At 43.7% G+C, this 17,917-nt stretch overlaps 1 protein-coding gene across 3 annotated transcripts in view; it reads right to left on the reverse strand.

Annotated features, from left to right (window-relative positions):
- Spg11 (SPG11 vesicle trafficking associated, spatacsin) overlaps positions 1 to 17,917 on the reverse strand; it is a 68,294-nt gene that overhangs the window by 18,503 nt on the left and 31,874 nt on the right. For all 3 annotated transcript variants that reach the window (XM_028766860.1, XM_028766861.1, XM_028766862.1), the window contains 9 exons: positions 15,204 to 15,407; positions 13,962 to 14,068; positions 11,855 to 12,000; positions 10,365 to 10,526; positions 8,688 to 8,754; positions 7,052 to 7,217; positions 2,946 to 3,151; positions 2,157 to 2,265; positions 361 to 520 (listed from right to left, as the gene is read on the reverse strand). In XM_028766860.1, coding sequence (XP_028622693.1) covers positions 361 to 520; positions 2,157 to 2,265; positions 2,946 to 3,151; positions 7,052 to 7,217; positions 8,688 to 8,754; positions 10,365 to 10,526; positions 11,855 to 12,000; positions 13,962 to 14,068; positions 15,204 to 15,407 — 1,327 coding nt within the window. The remainder of the gene's footprint in view (positions 1 to 360; positions 521 to 2,156; positions 2,266 to 2,945; positions 3,152 to 7,051; positions 7,218 to 8,687; positions 8,755 to 10,364; positions 10,527 to 11,854; positions 12,001 to 13,961; positions 14,069 to 15,203; positions 15,408 to 17,917) is intronic.

Genomic DNA, 17,917 nt, shown 5'->3' on the forward strand with positions numbered 1-17,917 from the left:
ACAAAAACAAAAAAACATGGTTCAGGATGGTTCTTTATAATGCCGAGCTATATCCGAGATGACTACGTGACACTTCCGACTTGTCTGTGATAACACCCCGCTATCTGGCCCAGGATGACCTAGAACCTGCAATCCTGCCTCCTAAGTCTTCATAGTACTGAGATTATAGACCCCAGCCACCATAGTTGGTTGTTTTTAAGGGAATTTGAGTGAATGTCCATGTTCAACCTAGAATCCTAGAAACTTGTCCACATCTGTTCCAATGATTACCCCCTTGCCTGACACCAGGCTATAGACTCAGCAAATGTGGGTCTCGAGCAGACAATCATGGAGAACACAGTTCTGGGAAGTGTGGCTTACCTCTTCTGGCTGGTAGTTGTGGAGCTGGCTGTGAACCAGGAACTGCAGCCAATCATTTGCTTTGGCACATTCTCTAAGATAGGACACACTCAGTTTCATATCATGGAGCACGCAGAATTGTAGCACTAATGCCCATTGGCTGCTGGACTCACTGGACAACCTATAATTAAAATTGGGGATGGATAGCAGAAGGAAAAAAATCATTAAAATATGGCTAGCTCTAAGGCAGACAAGCAGAGGCAGGGCTATCTAGGAGTTTAAGGCCAGCCTGCTCTATAGAGGGAGTTCCAGGCCAGCCAGGGCAACATAGTGAGAATCTGTCTCAAAAAAACTGAAATAAGTAAATAAAGTATAGCTTTAGGGGAGCAGAGAGATGACTCAGTCGTTAAGAGAGTTTACTGCTCCTGCAGGGAACCTGGATTTGGTTCCCAGCACCCATATTAGGCAGCTCACAACACCCTGTAATTCTTTTTTTTTTTTTTTTTTTTCGAGACAGGGTTTCTCTGTGTATCCCTGGCTGTCCTGGAACTCACTCTGTAGACCAGGCTAGCCTTGAACTCTCGAACTCAGAAATCCACCTGCCTCTGCCTCCCAAGTGCTGGGATTAAAGGCGTGCACCACCACCGCCTGGCAACACCCTGTAATTCTAATTCCAGTGGATCAACATCTTTGGCTTCCATGGGCACCTTGACACATATGTGTGCATGTGTACACACACACGCCCCTATAATATAGATCTAGCCTAAAATTAGGAGATAAGAAAAAAATTAAATAAATTAACCAGAGCATACTCTCTTTTAAAATAAAATAAATAAAGCGAGCCTGGCCAGTGGTAGCACACGCCTTCAGTCCCAGCACTCAGAGACAAGCAGATCTTTGTGAGTTCGAGGCCAGTCTGGTCTACTATACAGTGAGTTCCAGGACAGCCAGGCTTACACAGAGAAGCCCTGTCTTGAAAAACCAAAATAGCAGCAGCAACAACAACAACAAAACCTCAAACAACAAAAAACAAACAAACAAAAACCCATTCAACATGAGTAGGCAGGATCCCCCAGTCGTAAAGTACATGCTTAGCATGTGTGAGGCTGTGAGCTTCATCTCCATTGTGGTAAAAATAAAAGTAATAAAAATACAAAAATGATGTAAAATAATAAACATACATGCTTTTAACATATACCGAATATTTATTACACTACTTAAAAAAAACTAGCCAGATATGACGGCATACGCCTTTAATTCTAGCACTCAGGAGGCAGAGGCAGATGGATCTGAGTTTGAGGCCAGCCTGGTCTATAGAGCAAGTTCCAGGACAGCCAGGGCTACACAGGGAGACCTTATCTTGAAAAACAAACCAAAAAAACCCTTCTACCTCTCTCACGCTGGAGCGATGCTCAGTAGTTAAGAGCCCTTGCTGTCCCTGCAGAGGACCCATGTTCAGTCCCCAGCACCCACACTGCTCACAACCTTTTGTAACTTTAGCTCCAAGGGACCTGGCCTCTGAGGCCACTGCACTTCTGTGGTACACAGATATACCTTCAGACAAAACACTCATACACATAAAAATAATCTCAAAACCCCACCACGTCTCTTGCCTACAAAGCATAACAGACTTCCCTCTCATTTGTACAGAGGGAATCCCATGGGTAGCTACTTTCTGTCTGCCCTATGCTGGCTGAGTAAGACCCCAGGTTGGAGGGGGCTGATGAAAGAGCAAGCTATCTGAAGGGAGAGCAGTCCAACACAGGTTGGTTGGCACAGTCAGGTTACTAAAGAGGCTGGGGTTGCAACTCACAAACCTGCTAAAGCCCTGCTGCTCAACGCTGTCCCACACGCCTTCCTCCAAGAGAAGGAGCAGTTCTTCTGTGGTTGCCCTGTCACCATCAGCAAGCTTAGACAGCTTCTCAGCTGTAAGAAACAGGCAAAAAGACCTAGGCTGGCACAGCTGCATAGCTCTGTAGCCCCAGCTGAGCAAGATGAACTGCTTAGGTTCAAGTCAGGGTCAGCCTAAGCAGGACAGAACACAATGGGACCCCATCTCTAAATAACCAAAGAAAAGGCCTAGTAAGATCAAAGCCATCATGAGGGAGCATCGGTTTTAAAATTCCTGTGTAACTCATGCTGGTCTTGAATTCTTAGTGATTATCCTGACTAAGAACACCATGACCAACTGTAATAGATTGTGTGTGTGTGTGTGTGTGTGTGTGTGTGTGTGTGTGTACAGGAGCATGTGGTGTTTATGTGTGATGTATGTATTGCTGTGTATATATGCGTGGTGTGTATGTGTGGTGTGCATATGTAACATGTATATGGGGTGCAGGTAGTATGTATGTGTGACATATAATTATGTGTGTGGTATGTGTGAGGTGTGCCTGTGTGTGTTCAATAGAAAAAGTCAGACCTGGGCATTTTTGTTACAGTAGTGAGGCTTGGGGGTCATTCAACCCCAATTAAAACGACTTCTAAGAAAGTGAGATTAATAATATGAACTGTGAAAGAAAGTGGAAAACTTTCATTTCCACCTCCAAACTTTTGACCTGCCCCTCATTTCCTGTAGACAACACATGGCAGAGTGCGAGGTGCTGTACCCAGAGACTCTCTGATGAAGCTGGGGTGAGCATCTTCGTTTCTATGCTTGGAGCCCAAAATTACATTCGCCATTTTCAGGTCAACTCTGAGTTTGAGGCTGCTGAGGCCAAGCAATTCTAAGAAGCAGACACAGGCAGCCCCTACCGAAGGGTTGTGGAATGAAGAGAGCCCTAAGGTATAGGCCTCCTTGCCTACTTGCTGGATCCTAAAAAATAAAGAGATCAAAATTATATCAGAAATAAGCATTATTTGTCGCATTGGCTGGGGACATGGCCCAGTGGGTAAAGATACTTGGTACCAAGTCCGACAATCTGGTTTGATCTCCCAGACTCATACGGTGGAGAGAAACAACACACAAACATCTAGGCCAGAGAGATGATGGTTCAGCAGTCAACAGTGCTTACTAATCTTATCACCCAGTTTGATCCCCAGCACCCACATCAGGCAGCCCTCAATCACCTCTAACTGCAACCCCAGGGGCCCTGGCATTCTCTTCTAGATTCCTTCATGCATGAGCTCTCTTCACCAGACATAAAAATAAAATAAAATCTTTTTTAAAAAGCTGTCCTCTGACTTCCATGGGTAACTTGATGTACACACACACTGACATCACACAGACAAAAACCCATGTACAGCATACCACACACACCACACAGACACACAAACCATGTACACACATACACCACACACATCACAGAAACCCACATACATTATACACACACAACACAAACTATTTATATTCTCTCTCTCTCACACACACACACACACACACACACACGCACACGTTTAAAAGCTGCTTCTCATCAGGACAAGGAACTGGAACCATGTTAATGGCAGAGAGCTTTCTATTTGATCTTTTCCTTTCCCTTTGTATTCATTTAGGCTCCTGTGAAACCATTTATTTATTTATTTATTTATTTATTTATTTATTTATTTATTTATTTATTTTTTGGTTTTTCGAGACAGGGTTTCTCTGTGTAGCCCTGGCTGTCCTGGAACTCACTTTGTAGATCAGGCTGGCCTTGAACTCAGAAATCCGCCTGCCTCTGCCTCTGCCTCCCAAGTGCTGGGATTAAAGGTGTGCGCCACCACCGCCTGGCCGAAACCTTTTATTTTAGGGCACTATAACCCTATTTCCTTGGATTTACATGTTCTTTAATTTTTTTTTAATTGGGAACATTTAATAAGCATGAACTGCACTACTTGTTTGGAATGGCAATACCACTGTTGTAGAAATTTTTGTTTTTAAGACAAGTTAGTGATGGGCTCATGAGACGGCTCAGCAGTTAAGAGTACTAGCTCCTCTTCTTGAGGCCATGAGTTCAATTCCCAGCAACCACAACCATCTCTAAAGGGATGTGATGCCCTCTTCTGGCATGCAGGTGTATATGCAGACAGAACACTCATGCATTAAAAAAAAGAAAAAGAAACGTTGAGTTTTTCTCTGGGGAGATGTGGAAGGCCAAACAGCAGCACTTCCAGTTGACATTACACAGACCCTCGAAGCCAGAACAGGGTGAGCGACCCACAGAGTGCCAAGGTCCTTTTTGCCAATTTGGACACTGTGATCCACATCCCAGATAAGTCAAGTTCTAATCACAGAAATTAGGACAAAGGTGCTATACAAGGCACAAGGATATGCTGCTAATGGCCTTCTGAGGCTAAAGAAGAAGAAAACAGTCTTAGAAGCAGAAAAGCTACACCTGTCCTTGCAAAGATGTCACTGCAAAATAGGACCGTGGAAAGACAACAGTATCCCGGGATACTTGCCATACGGTTATACGGAATGTCCGCCCTGCCAGACCAGTCGTGTTTAAATAACAGAATGTTCCTCTATGTCCAGTTGCGCTGATCACACTGGATTTTGCCAGTCAGCAACATGCTGCCCTAGAGCAGTGGTTTTCAACCTTCCTAATGCTATGACCCTTTAATACAATTCTTCATGTTGTGGTGACCCCCAACCATAACATTATTCTGTTGCTATTTTGTAACTGTAATTTTGTTACTGTTGTGAATCGTACTGTAAATATTTTTAGAGACAGGTTTGCCAAAGGTGTCGAGACCCACAGTTTGAGAACCACTGCTCTAAGGGCAAATACAACACCTTGGTCCCTCCAGGCCAGCACCACTCCTAACACGGCTGTCTGTGACTTCACAGACAGCACCCTGGTCATGGACAACACCCTGTTCCCGCCAGGCTAGCAGCACTCCTAATATGGCTGTCTGTGACTTCATGGATGCAGCAGTGTTACTGCTTTGTACAAACATGGCCAACATCAATATCTAATAAAGGCGGCTGGTCTCCAAAGCTGTTTCCACAAAATGGCTGAGGTGCAGCTAGAAAACAGGCCTGAGCCAGCTGTTAAATCTGTCTGGAGGATGGCTGTCATATCTGTAGTTATGTCTGAAGGATCAAATCAGCCATGTTTCAAATGAAGAGATGGCAGATACAGCAATGGCTGTGGTGCTAGGAGCCCCAAGTCAGTTTATTTGGTCAGTTGGATGGAGGGCAGAGGAACAAATATGTCCCATGCTGTGAGTGTGGTAGTCAGGGCTATCTGCAGTAGTCACCTCCCTTTTCTGCCATGCAGATCCTAGGGATCAAACTTAGGGTGTGAGCCTTGGTAGCAAGCCTTTGCCTGCTCAGCTGTATTGCTGGCCTTAGATTTATGTTCTCTTAAAGCAGTTATTCAGAACCCAAAGTACTGTTGCTTCCATCTCCACCAAGGAGACTTGAAGAACTTTCAAAAGCTCTGGAACTTGTGATCTGAGACAAGTATGGTATGAACACAAGCTACCTAGAAAATCGATACTACCTTTTTTGAGATCAATACTACCTTTTACTTTTGTTTGATATATATGAGCATTTGTCTTAATGGATGTCTGTGCATTATATGTGTTTAGTGCTCATGGAGGCTAGAAAGTGGCATGAGATCCCCTGGACCTGGAGTCACAACTGTGAGTGGCCATGTAGGTGCTTGGAATCGAACCCAGTTCCTCTGGAAGAGTAGCCAGTGCTCTTAACTGCTGAGCCATCTCTCTGGCTCTGATGTTGACTTGTGAAAGCACAGTTTAGAGGACCCAGCTGTGTATTTTATACATGTAGAAAGTTTTCTAGAAAGCTCTACAAGACATTGCCAACCCTTTAATATGAAGAATTGGAGGCTGGACTTGTGTCTCTAACTTTCACCTTTCTGAACTACTGAATCATGAGACTGTACTCCTAAGACAAAGTTCAAGGTGCATCTCCGTGAAACTTATAAAACAGAAACATAGTTAGCTGCCAATGACATCACACAGTTCTCCCACTTCTGTATGCAGTGGAGTAACGACAGCTCAGGAATACAAAATGCACCATCTGTGGAATCCCCCTGCTCTGGCTACTGTGCCCGAGCAGCTGCCGTGTGACTTTAAACATGTTTCCTTTTCCATTAGCAAATATTACACACAGCAAAGCCAAAACCTTGAAATGAAGAGGAGCACAATGGAAACCAAAGTCACCATCCAAATGCAGTCCGCTGCCTCTGCCTGCCTCAGTGACCCCTGGGGCTGCTTGAAGTCAGAATTTCAGATCTGTACATTGTTCAGCCCTCATCAGAGAAGCTTCTGGCACAAGATGTCAGTTATCACAGAGACACATAACTGATCAGCTTGCAGAGCACAGGAGACTTCAGAGAGCTCAGCCCCCAGCTGGGACAGCTAAGATTTTAAGAAGCACAGGTGATGGATGATTTCAAGAGAACAGGCTTTCCAGGTACAGCAAAGCAGGAACACACACAAACTCACAGACCAGCATAAACTCAAGCCAGACAAAAGTCAAGCTTGGAAGAGGGGAAATGCACAGAATCCCAGGCCTCAGGCTCAGCTGCAGACAGCCAACACTAAGTGGACTCAGGTGAGAGAGGGAGACAGACACACAGAATATGAAGCTGGGTAAGTAGGAAGGTGGGGGTTGGGGGGGAACTGAGGTAAGGGGTGAACGATCTAAACGCACCCCATGAGACTATCAAAGAATACATTTAAAACAGAGCAAAGGCATACAAATGCACTAGTAAAACACACACATACTTTTTTGAAGAGCAGAAATTAAGCTCTTATCACTTACAGTTGCTTGGGAGTCTTAATCTTGATTAACTCCTGGATCAGAAAAGTACCAAAGGCAAATGATGGGCGTCCATGATGTAAATAATATGCATAATTCAGACGTTCCACTATGGCGTATTTATTCACCAGGTCAGGGCTGGAAAAGTGTGGGGGCTGACTGGCTGTATCTGGGGAAAAGGTAAAGCATTTCATCCCCGCGCTTTCAGAACTGCACGTGCAATGTTGGCTCTTCCACAGCAGAACTGCCTGCTAATCACTGTCTACACTGTATGGGGCATATATAAAACTGCCTGCTAATCACTGTCTACACAGTATGGGGCATATATAAAACTGCCTGCTAATCACTGTCTACACTGTATGGGGCATATATAAAACTGCCTGCTAATCACTGTCTACACTTTATGGGGCATATATAAAAGTGCCTGCTAATCACTGTCTACACAGTATGGGGCATATATAAAACTCAATTTATAAAGCATACACTAGAAAATTCATTTCTTATTGCTTGAGGATATGGCTCAGCGCTAAAGCACTTGATCAGAAAATTCATTTTTAGGTAGTCAATACGCTTGATACACATCTACTATACGTCAAACATTCTGATGTACTTCCATGAGCATAGGTAGAATGAATTTAACATTATAAGCAAGGAAACAGAGGCATCATATATGATATTGAACAGTAACCCTAAACTCAGAAAAATCCTTATGTTCTACAGAGGACAGCAGTGCGTATGGACCTGGTATCCAGTAAATGGAGAGCTTTAAAACACTTTGCTGGAGAGATGGCTCTGCGGTTAAGAGCACTGGCTGCTCTTTCAGAGGTTTTGGGTTCAATTCCCAGCACCCACATGATGGCTCACGACCATCTGTAATGGGATCTGGTGCTCTTCTCTGGTGTGTCTGAAGACAGTGACTTGTACTCATATAAAATAAATAAATCTTTTAAAAAAATAAAACCCACCTTATCTTAGGGTGGAGAATGGAGCTCGGTTGTACAGCGCTTGCCTCATGTGCATAAAGCACTGGATTTATTTCCAGAACCACATAAGTCAGATGTGATAGAAAACTCATGTAATCCCAGCAGTAGGGAGAGACAGGCAGGAGGATCGGATATCCAAGGTCACTCTAAACTAAACGGCAGGTTCAAGTTCAGCCTGGGCTGTACAAGACCCTGCCTCAAAAACATGTCAACCAACCCCCCAAAGACACCCCACCTTCCTCCTTACACAGCACAGGAAGGGACACTATTATTTGCCTTGTTTTAAAGGAAACTAATGAAAAGGTTAAAACAAGTGTTCAAGGCCATCAGCCAGCACGAGGTGGAGCTGTTATTCATTGGCTGTTACCACCAATGCTCAACACTTAGGACACTATGTGGCAAGCCTGGCTTCTGAAAAGGAAGAGCCACAGACTGACAGAGGCTCAGATCTGCTCCCAAGTATGTACCCAGCTAGGAACTGAGTAAACTGATTCTTCACTTACATGTTCTCAATTGCTCTCCAGCAAAGTGTCTTTTATTGAGAAGTACTTTACAATAGAAAGGACGGGAAATAAAAAGGGGATGACTGTGTATATAAAGACGTCTACTCTCAGTATCACCTGAATGCTTCCAAAGCCAAGCTGCTCGGGACTCACCTCCTATAGCTAGTGTGTTGGCAGACTGCCAGCCGAACAATCTGCTGGGATCAAAGGGTGGCAAGGACTGAAAAAGAGGGAAAGGCATTCAGACTCCAAACTTTACTGACCCTAAGACAATAAACAGAATGACAGGCAGACCTCCAGGGGTGACTCATTACTTACAACTTTGGTAGAATGCTTGGCAGAACATACGAGACCTTACTTTGATCCCCAGAACCAAATACAATGAAATGTTCTTGTTCTGAACATAAATTATTTGAACATAGCTCCCTCCCACCCCAAAAGAGAACATGAGACAGCTCCAAAGGACCATCACTCATGGTTGACCTCTGCCCTCCACACACACTGGCTCGTGTGTCACCTGCACATCATGTGTGCACCTGCACAGCCATGCAGAGAGAGCCACGTGAATGAATACAAGTGTGCACACAGAGCTACCTGGGCACAGGCTCGATGGTCTGTGCCCACAGGCCCAGCATCCAGGAGGCTGAGGCAAGAGGATCACTTGAGCATAGGACTTACGAGGTCAGTCTGGAACACAGCAAGACACTACTTTAAAATAAACAAACAGCCATGTGTGATGCACACCGGTCATCTCAACACTGAGGCAGTAGAAGAAGGGGGATCAAGAGTTCAAAGCCATCCTAGACTACATAGTGAGTTTGAGGGCTATGTAAAACAAAACAAAATAAAACTATTTAAGTCAAGTTGAAAAGAATAAAGAATTTGTGAGATGGTTTATGTTTAAACTCAATCCAAATGCTATACAACCAAGGGACTGTCTACACCTTTGATCCCAGCACTTGAGATATTGAGACAGGAGGATCACTACATTGAGCCAAATCTGGGCTAAGCACTATTGCACAGAAGTATCTAGTTCATACAGACACTGCACAGTACTACTCTGCATGGCAGAGACCGGGGTACCAGAATGTGAAGCCAGCATGAGGCTGTCTTCTTCAGGAATTCTTCCTTTAAGATTTTGAGTGTATGAATGTTGTACCTACTCATATGTCTGCACACCTATTGTGTGTCTAGAATCTGTGGAGGCCAGAAGAGGGCAGCAGATCCCCTGGAGCTGAGTTACAGGTGTGAGCTGCCATGTGGGTGCTAGGAATCAAACCCAGGATCTTTGGAAGAACATTGAGTGCTCTTAACCACTACACCACAGCCCCATTCCTTGGTAAATTCTTTACAAAAAATTGACCTGGAGAGTCTACTGAGTGGTGTGACAGACTTGCCCTCTAGCACAGGCTGCTGATTTCACGGCATTGCAGAAACAAGCAATCCTGTCTCATCTGTGAGCCACACTTTCAAGTGGATTAGTCCATCCTGAGAATTTGAATTTTATTCTCTAAAGAACAACTGAACTTCTGTTGGATTGAAGATACTGTGAACATGTATGTAATGAAGAAGGCCTGCTGAACAGAGATACAGGCAAAAGATGCTTCTAATCTAGACCTTGAATAGGCTTCAGGGGGTCTGAAAATCCCTCTGAAATAGAAGCAAAACCACAGGTTTCCATGTAATCCCTCTGGGCACAGGTGCATAGCTCCATTCTTCTTTGCCACAATTCCTTATTCTGTGTTCACTGTTTAAAGGAGATAAGGTTTTCTGATTTCCTCCCAAAGCCTTGGCTGATACACATAAGAAGCAGTTCTCTAAATGCAGTACCTGAATGAGGTGGTAGAGTGTAATATCAGAGGGCAGAATACTAGGAGCAGTGCACTGTGGGAAGAGCGCAGCTTTGAGCTTTGGGTAAGGTGTTAAGGCCATCTTCAGTAGCTGGGGGTCCACTTTCTTCAAACAGTTCTCGCTGTCTTCATTCTGAATGACCTATACAAGAAGACACATGACAGCTGAGGAGGGATGTTTGGATGGTACATACTCTGAGATTTAAAAACTAGTTACTTCAGAAGGTGCCTCTGAAGCAGCACTGGTAAAGCAGTCCCCTGCTCCAGGATGGAATGGCTGCCTCCCTCTGGACTACATGTCAGACATCAAGCCTCAGCTTCCTGCAGGGTAGGAAGAGCTATGTCAGTTGTTTTCAAGGCCTATGCCATCTGCAAAAAAAGTCATCACTAGTATAACGCTTATGATATTTATATTTCACATTCATTAATATCATAAGAACACCCCCCCCCACACACACACAACTATTACATTATCATGGTGGTGCACACATAGAATCCCAGTACTTGGGAGGCTGAGCCAGGACAATCACGAAGAATTCACGACCAGCACAGGTTACACAGGGTGTTTACAGGCCAGCCTGGACTATATAGTGAATCTGCCTCAGAAAAACAAATAAAATAGCCAAATGTGGTGGCGCATGCCTTTAATCACAACATTCTGGAGGCAGAGGCAGGTTGATTTCTGTGAGTTTGAGGCCAGCCTGGTCTGCATATGGAATTTCAGGGCAGTCAGAGTTATATTGTGAGACCCTGTCTCAAAAAAACAAATTAAAAAAACCAATAAATAAGTAAATGCTATTTGTATAAATAAATATAAAAATAAAAAACAAATAAATAAAAATTTCCAATAAGTTAAGATAGATAATTCCTAGCCCTTTCTTCTGACCTGTAGTCTATGGCTAGTGTCTGACAAGTGACTAAAAGCAGGGCTAAGGAGCTTAGTCATGTGACTACACTGCAGTAATCTAAGGGTTAATTACCACCAGGCAGAAACTGCTGAGGAAAAGACTAATGTTTTCCCTCTATCCAGTCATTGGATCTTCAAAAGCAGAGGAGCACACCCCCATGTGGCCCCTCAAAGGAGTTCACAGGAAAAGCTAAAATGTATGCTTTAAAGTAAACCTTCTAAAAAGGGTAAATAGCTAAGATGTACCACAAGCCACAGTCTAAAAGCCATTTACTCCCACAAGTAACCAGATCCTGACTCTATCTTATTTGGTCAGTGTGAACAGGACAACACACCAAAGGGACAAAGACTCTTTGGTCACACAGTAGTTCCATTTTGGCTCAGGACACTCAATTGTGAAATTCACTTGTTTCATGCTCACCTAACTTGTTTCATCCGACCTAACGGGATACCTGATAACAGTCACACTTCAGCACCAAGTGAGACTGACACAATCCGGATTCTCTGTGCTGAGTTTAAAATCAACCCTATTTCTCCACAATAATTTCAAGTGTTGCCCGTACCTGGCTGACACCCCCAGGAGCATACATGGTGGTAGCGAGGGCCAAGAGGGTGTGTCCTTCCAACAGCATGCTGCTCACACTGGCCTGGTTGGTGGGAATCAAAATCTGAGCATTTGCAAGGCTAGCCTGAAAGATCAGTTTGGGATCTGAAAATAAAAGGGATAATCACCAAATAAAGAGACATATAATTCTGAGAAAGATACTTTTTAAGTCTATCCACAGTATGAAGGTTTCCTAAGTTTAAAATATGGTGTGTATGTATGTGTTGGGGGACATCCACCTTCATAAAAATAAAGATTTCAAACAAAGAAAATGTAAAGGTAATAAAGAATCAACAAGTGACACTCTAAAGAAATTAGATCCTTTGGGCAAAATAAAAAATCAGATGCCTCAGTCAACTGTATCAGCAGTAATTTAAAAAACAAAACAACAACAAAAACCATCCAGTGTCACTGTTTTTCGGTCAGTGTGAACAGGACACAGGGCAAAGGTACAACCTCACTCAAAAGCAATGTGGCCTGACAGTAAAGCCCTTCAACAGCCTTTGACTAGTAATTTTATATGCAGAAACCTATATGTACTAAAGAGTTTATCTGAAACAAAGATATTAAGATATATTCAAGCTGGGCGGTGGTGGCGCAAGCCTTTAATCCCAGCACTTGGGAGGCAGAGACAGGCGGATTTCTGAGTTTGAGGCCAGCCTGGTCTACAGAGTGAGTTCCAGGACAGCCAGGGCTACACAGAGAAACCCTGTCTCGAAAAAAACCAAAAAAAAAAAAAAAAAGATATATTCAAGACCATTATTTATAATAAGAAAAAAATGCAAAGACAAGCTCATTGTCCAAAAACGAGAGCATAGTAAGTGGGGCTTAAATGAAATCTTACTATTTACTAAGTGAAATCTTGTGCTAACACTGAAATGATCACTGTGTCTAAGGATGCAGGAGAAGTCTTATTACACAAAGGCAGTTACAAAATACAGATACTTTCTGTACTCTTACACAAACAGGGGCTAAGACTACCTGCTAGAGAATAACATAAGAGTAGTTAGAAAGAGAAAGAAGAAAGAAACTGAAGAAAACATGACTGTGTTACCAACAGCCACTGTGGGCAGTCATCTTCCCATAAGCCTGGGCTAGATCTATGCTGGTGTTACCTAGTTGAGAATTGCAGGTGGCTTCCTTCTTTTTGTTTGAGACAGAGTCTCACTACACAACCCTACAGAAATAGAAAACTCACTGTAAATCAAGCTGGCCTTGCCTCTGCCTCCCATGTGGAAGAATTAAAGGTGTGTACCACCACCCAGAACAGCAGCAAAACTGGGCACTGTGTAAAGACTGGTTGTTGATGAACTGCTTGATGTATATGTAGTGCTTGCCCTCCACTTTCCCCAGAATTTGAGGAACACCAGGAGCTAGACTGCTTGATGGTAAAAGGCATTCCTGTCTGATCATAACCCAAGCAGCTGTCTTAGCAGCTCCAAGGATATACCAGAGTTTCTTTTCCTTCTAATTAGAAGCTCCAGACCAAAAGATTTATGAGTTCCCAGAACCCAACAACAGGTAGGAGAAAACCAACTTCACAGAGTTGTCTTCTGACCTCCACATATATAATGCCTGAGGTACATGTACTTAGCATAGGAGAGGCCTTAGCACTGCAAAAGGATAGATGGAAGAAAAAAAAAGAAGGAGAGAAGGAAGGAGGGAGAGGGGAGACAGAGAAAGGGAGGAGGGGGAGAAGGAAGGAAAGAGTCTTAGCAGGTATCTAGAAGACAGACCAGTTCCATGTGAAAAGGAGATGTCAATCTACCACCGTGAGAACTGAGCCTGTGACAGCTGGTGGAGTGACACAGTGGAGTGCATAGCCTGAGGCGGAAGTGAAGGAGACTTAACCAGAGAAGCTCTCGGCTCCAATTCTGACTTTTCTTGGCAGGCCAGAGGCTAACATTTCTTGGTTTTCTATTTCATTAGTAAAATGTGAACCTGAATCACAGTCAGATACTTGACTACAGCCAAAGGATTTACTTAGAGTCTCCAAGATAAATGCCATTCAATAGATTCACTGTTTACCTAGAGAAACTGTGTGTATTTAACACTGAACAGAATACCTGTTGAGTTACTGGAAACTTGCCGACACTGAACCAGAAATTCAAGCCAAGGGTGAGCTTCATGTAGTTCTTTCTTTTCCAAAAAAGGACAATTTCCAGGACTAAGTCTATATTTAAAAACAAACAAGCACACACCTTTGGGATTAGCATGACTGTTCTAAGCACATTTGCTCAGGTGATAACTAACACTAGAAAAGCACTCTCAGTGTAGGAGTCTAAGGTAGCACATGCAGCCCAGGCCAGCCTAGGCCACACAGCAAAACCCTGTCTCAAAAACCCTTAAGGTTAGCTGGGTCTGTACCTCAGTAGTAGAGCACTTGCCTGTTGTGACAAGGCCTTGGGTTGATTCCAGCAATGCGAATAACCCTATAAAATCCAACACCTGTAATCTCAGTGCTCAGGAAACTAAGGCAGGAAGATTGCTGTAAGTTTAAGTCCATCCTGAACTACAGAGTAAGACAAACACCTATCATTCCCCACCACGAGTACACACACACACACACACACACACACACACACACACACTTAATATATTAAAAACTATATCTAATGCTGCTATTACTGATTCAATAACAATTAGCAATGGTCACAAACAAAATTCCACAGGTTGTATATTCATCTGTATGAATTCTAAAATCTCTCTGTCTTTTAAGCTTTAAAAGACACATGCTCTCCATCCCTCCCCACCCCCCACTTCCACCCACCGTGCAGTGCTGGTGAACAAACCCACAAGCCTGCACATGACAGACAAAGGCTCTGCCATTGGCAGCCATCCCCAGACACGTTATTTTCTTCTAACATCCAGTAATTCTAAAGGCTAACATTATCAATAAAACCCAGAGCTATCTTTAGTTGAACATCACCCTGAGAAAACACATGTGCCAAGCAAGAGATGGAAACCACTTTAAAAGGATCAGTTTCTCAATCCTTAATGTTTTCTCAAAGGAGTTCTGGGGACAAACATGGCAGCTGACGACTTTAATACCAGAATTTAGGAGCCAAGGTAGGCCTCTGTGATGTTTGGCCAACTCTGTCTACACACAACACACAGTGAGTTCCAGCGCTACATGCTGAGACTTTGTCTTTAAAGCAAACAAAACCACAGCAGTTCATGTAGGCAGGCAGATGGCACACACCTGCAATCCCAGCACTTAAGTGACAGACAGGAGGCCAAGAGTTCAAGCTTATTGTAAGACCCTGTTTAAGGCTCCACTCACCCCCGACGCAGCGCTCAGTACTCACTTGTAATAGTCAAGATAGGCGTAGAGAAGATGCTGCAGGCTGTGCTCTAAACAGTAGAGGATGAACCGGGAATGAAAGTCACAGCCTGCTGCACATTTGTAGCTCTGCACGGGGAGGGTGTCCTGCATCACACCCCCAATCCGGCTCAGTCTTAGAAGGAGAAGGTCAAAGTCTTCCAGCTCAGATGCAAGAAAAATGCCACTTCTGTGGGGCAGATTTGAGAGATGAGAAGTTAAAGAAGTGCAAGGTTCAAATCAGACACACTTCTACAAATCTGCAGAGAAACCAGAGCACTTAAACACACCAACCACTAAACAAGATGGAAACCTGCACTTAGAATATTACTTTTTATATAGTTACTACTGAATGCGTTATAATTGCCATACAGAAAGAACATGAAAAACACACAGACTTCAAAGAAACACTGTATGAAGGCCAGAGATATGGCCTGGTGGTTAAAGCACAGTCTGCTCTTCGGGAGGACTTGGGTTCAACTCCTACCACCCACATGGTGGCTCATAACCATCTGTAACTCCAGTTCCGGAGGATCTGATGCCCCCTTCTGGCCACCATGGGCACCAGAAACACATGTAGTATACAGATAGAGATGCAGGCAGAACACTCATGTACATGAAATACAAATCAATTAATCTTTTTAAAAACTATAGATGTGGGGCTGGAGAGATGGCTCAGTGGTTAAGAGCACTGACTGCTCTTCCAGAGGTCCTGAGTTCAATTCCCAGCAACCACATGGTGGCTCACAACCATCTGAAATGAGATCTCATGCCCTCCTCTGGTGTGTCTGAAGACAGCTGTGGTGTATTCATATAAATAAAATTAAAAAAAAAAAGAAAGGTATTAAAAAAAAAAACTATAGATGTTTTGAAAATAGATACAGCATGTAACTAACATGCTGAGTATAGACAGTTGTGATTGGAAACTACTGGTGTATATCTTCCTACTGTGTGCTCTTCAGCAACCCCTATCTGCCTGATATTTGTGTTAACTATTTAACTTTATTTATAGTTTTATAACTATAATCAACCTCAAATAACACATGGTTTGATTTTGTCTACTTTGAACTTTACACTAAAAAAAACCCAAAGCAGTGAGAATGCATGTTATCTCTCCCCTTTTCTTTACTTGACACTGGTCATCCATCCATGGTGACACCCACAGTAATAACCTTCATGCCATATTTTGTTGAACCTTTGTGGGTCATTTCAGCTGTTCCTAGATTTTAGAAAAATAAATTCACAATTACAGGATTACAAATGAGAAAGAGCTGGGTGGTGGTGGTGGTACACGCCTTTATAATCCCAGCACTCTGGAGGCAGAGGCAGGTGGATCTCTGTGAGTTCAAGGCCAACCTGGTTTACAGGGTGGGTTTCAAGACAGCCAGGGCTACACAGAGAAACCCTGGCTCTAAAAATAAAACAAAAAACAAACAAATAAAAAAAAATGAGAAAGAAATCTCATTTTCCTGTGTTTACTGTCTGGGTTTACATAAGTTCCTATTGCTGGGATGAAACACCATTAGCAAAGCAAGTTGGGAAGGAAAGCAAGTCAGGCTGAAAAACCATTAGAAGCAAGCCAGTAAGCAGCACCTCTCCATGGCCACTTCTGCCTTCAGGTTTCTACCCTGTTTGACTTCCTGTTCTGACTTCCTTTGATGATGTGCTGTGGAAATGTAAGCCAAATAATCTCTTTCCTTCCCAACTTTCTTTTCAGTCATGGTGTTTCATCACAGCAACAGAAGTCCTAACTAAGACAGATGACTATAGCTTGTGTATTGCTGACACAGAACTAGCCAGCACACTGGCCACTGTGCTTCCTCATTGGTGAAATATCCACGAATTGGATCTAGTGTTCCATCTCCTTGGACCTAACCTCCTCTTCCCCTTGCTGTGTTCCTGGATGCTCATCTGTCTGGCTGTGATTTCCCAGTGAGAAGAGCTGGAGGGGTCAGAGATATTGGCTCTGCAATAGGATACTGCAAGTTGGCCGACACCTCCCACTAAGGATGCTGCCAAACAGTTCTCTTGGTTTCAGTAAGTCCTTCCCTGCTGCCTGAGACATCTGGGAAGCAAGCCCCCCCCCCCCCCCCCCGCAACGCCCCCAACTCCCCGAGGTCACAGGGCTACAGCTTCTTCCAAGCTCTTATGCGTTCACATCTGACGTTTAGGTCTCACGTCTACCCAGAAACAATTCAATGTGCGGGTAATCTCTGCCCAGGTATCTGCACGTCCGCTCTTTTATCACCACGCTTCTCCAGGAAAAGACGACTTCCTCACACTCTGCGGGACCGGACGGCTCTTGTTGGATACAAACCAATGATCACACATGTCCAGGTCCATTTCTGCTCTTGCTCTTCCGTCTTTCCTACTGTTTCGATCACTGCAGCTTTATAGTAAACCTTGCTGTCTTTCTTTCTTTCTTTTTTTTTTTTTTTGGTTTTTGTAAACAGGGTTTCTCTGTGTAGCCCTGGCTGTCCTGGAACTCACTCTGTAGACCAGGCTGGCCTCGAACTCAGAAATCCGCCTGCCTCTGCCTCCCAAGTGCTGGGATTAAAGGCATGCGCCACCACCGCCCGGCTAACCTTGCTGTCTTTACGGCAAGTTTTTCCTATGGATTCGTGGCTCAAATTTTTATACATGTATTTAAAATCAGATTGTTCTAATCCAAACAGAAACCCAAACCAAGACCTGCTGGGA

This window comes from Grammomys surdaster, unplaced genomic scaffold, assembly GCF_004785775.1.
Source record: "Grammomys surdaster isolate TR1022 unplaced genomic scaffold, NIH_TR_1.0 170, whole genome shotgun sequence".
In the NCBI taxonomy this organism is placed as follows: Eukaryota; Metazoa; Chordata; class Mammalia; order Rodentia; family Muridae; genus Grammomys; species Grammomys surdaster.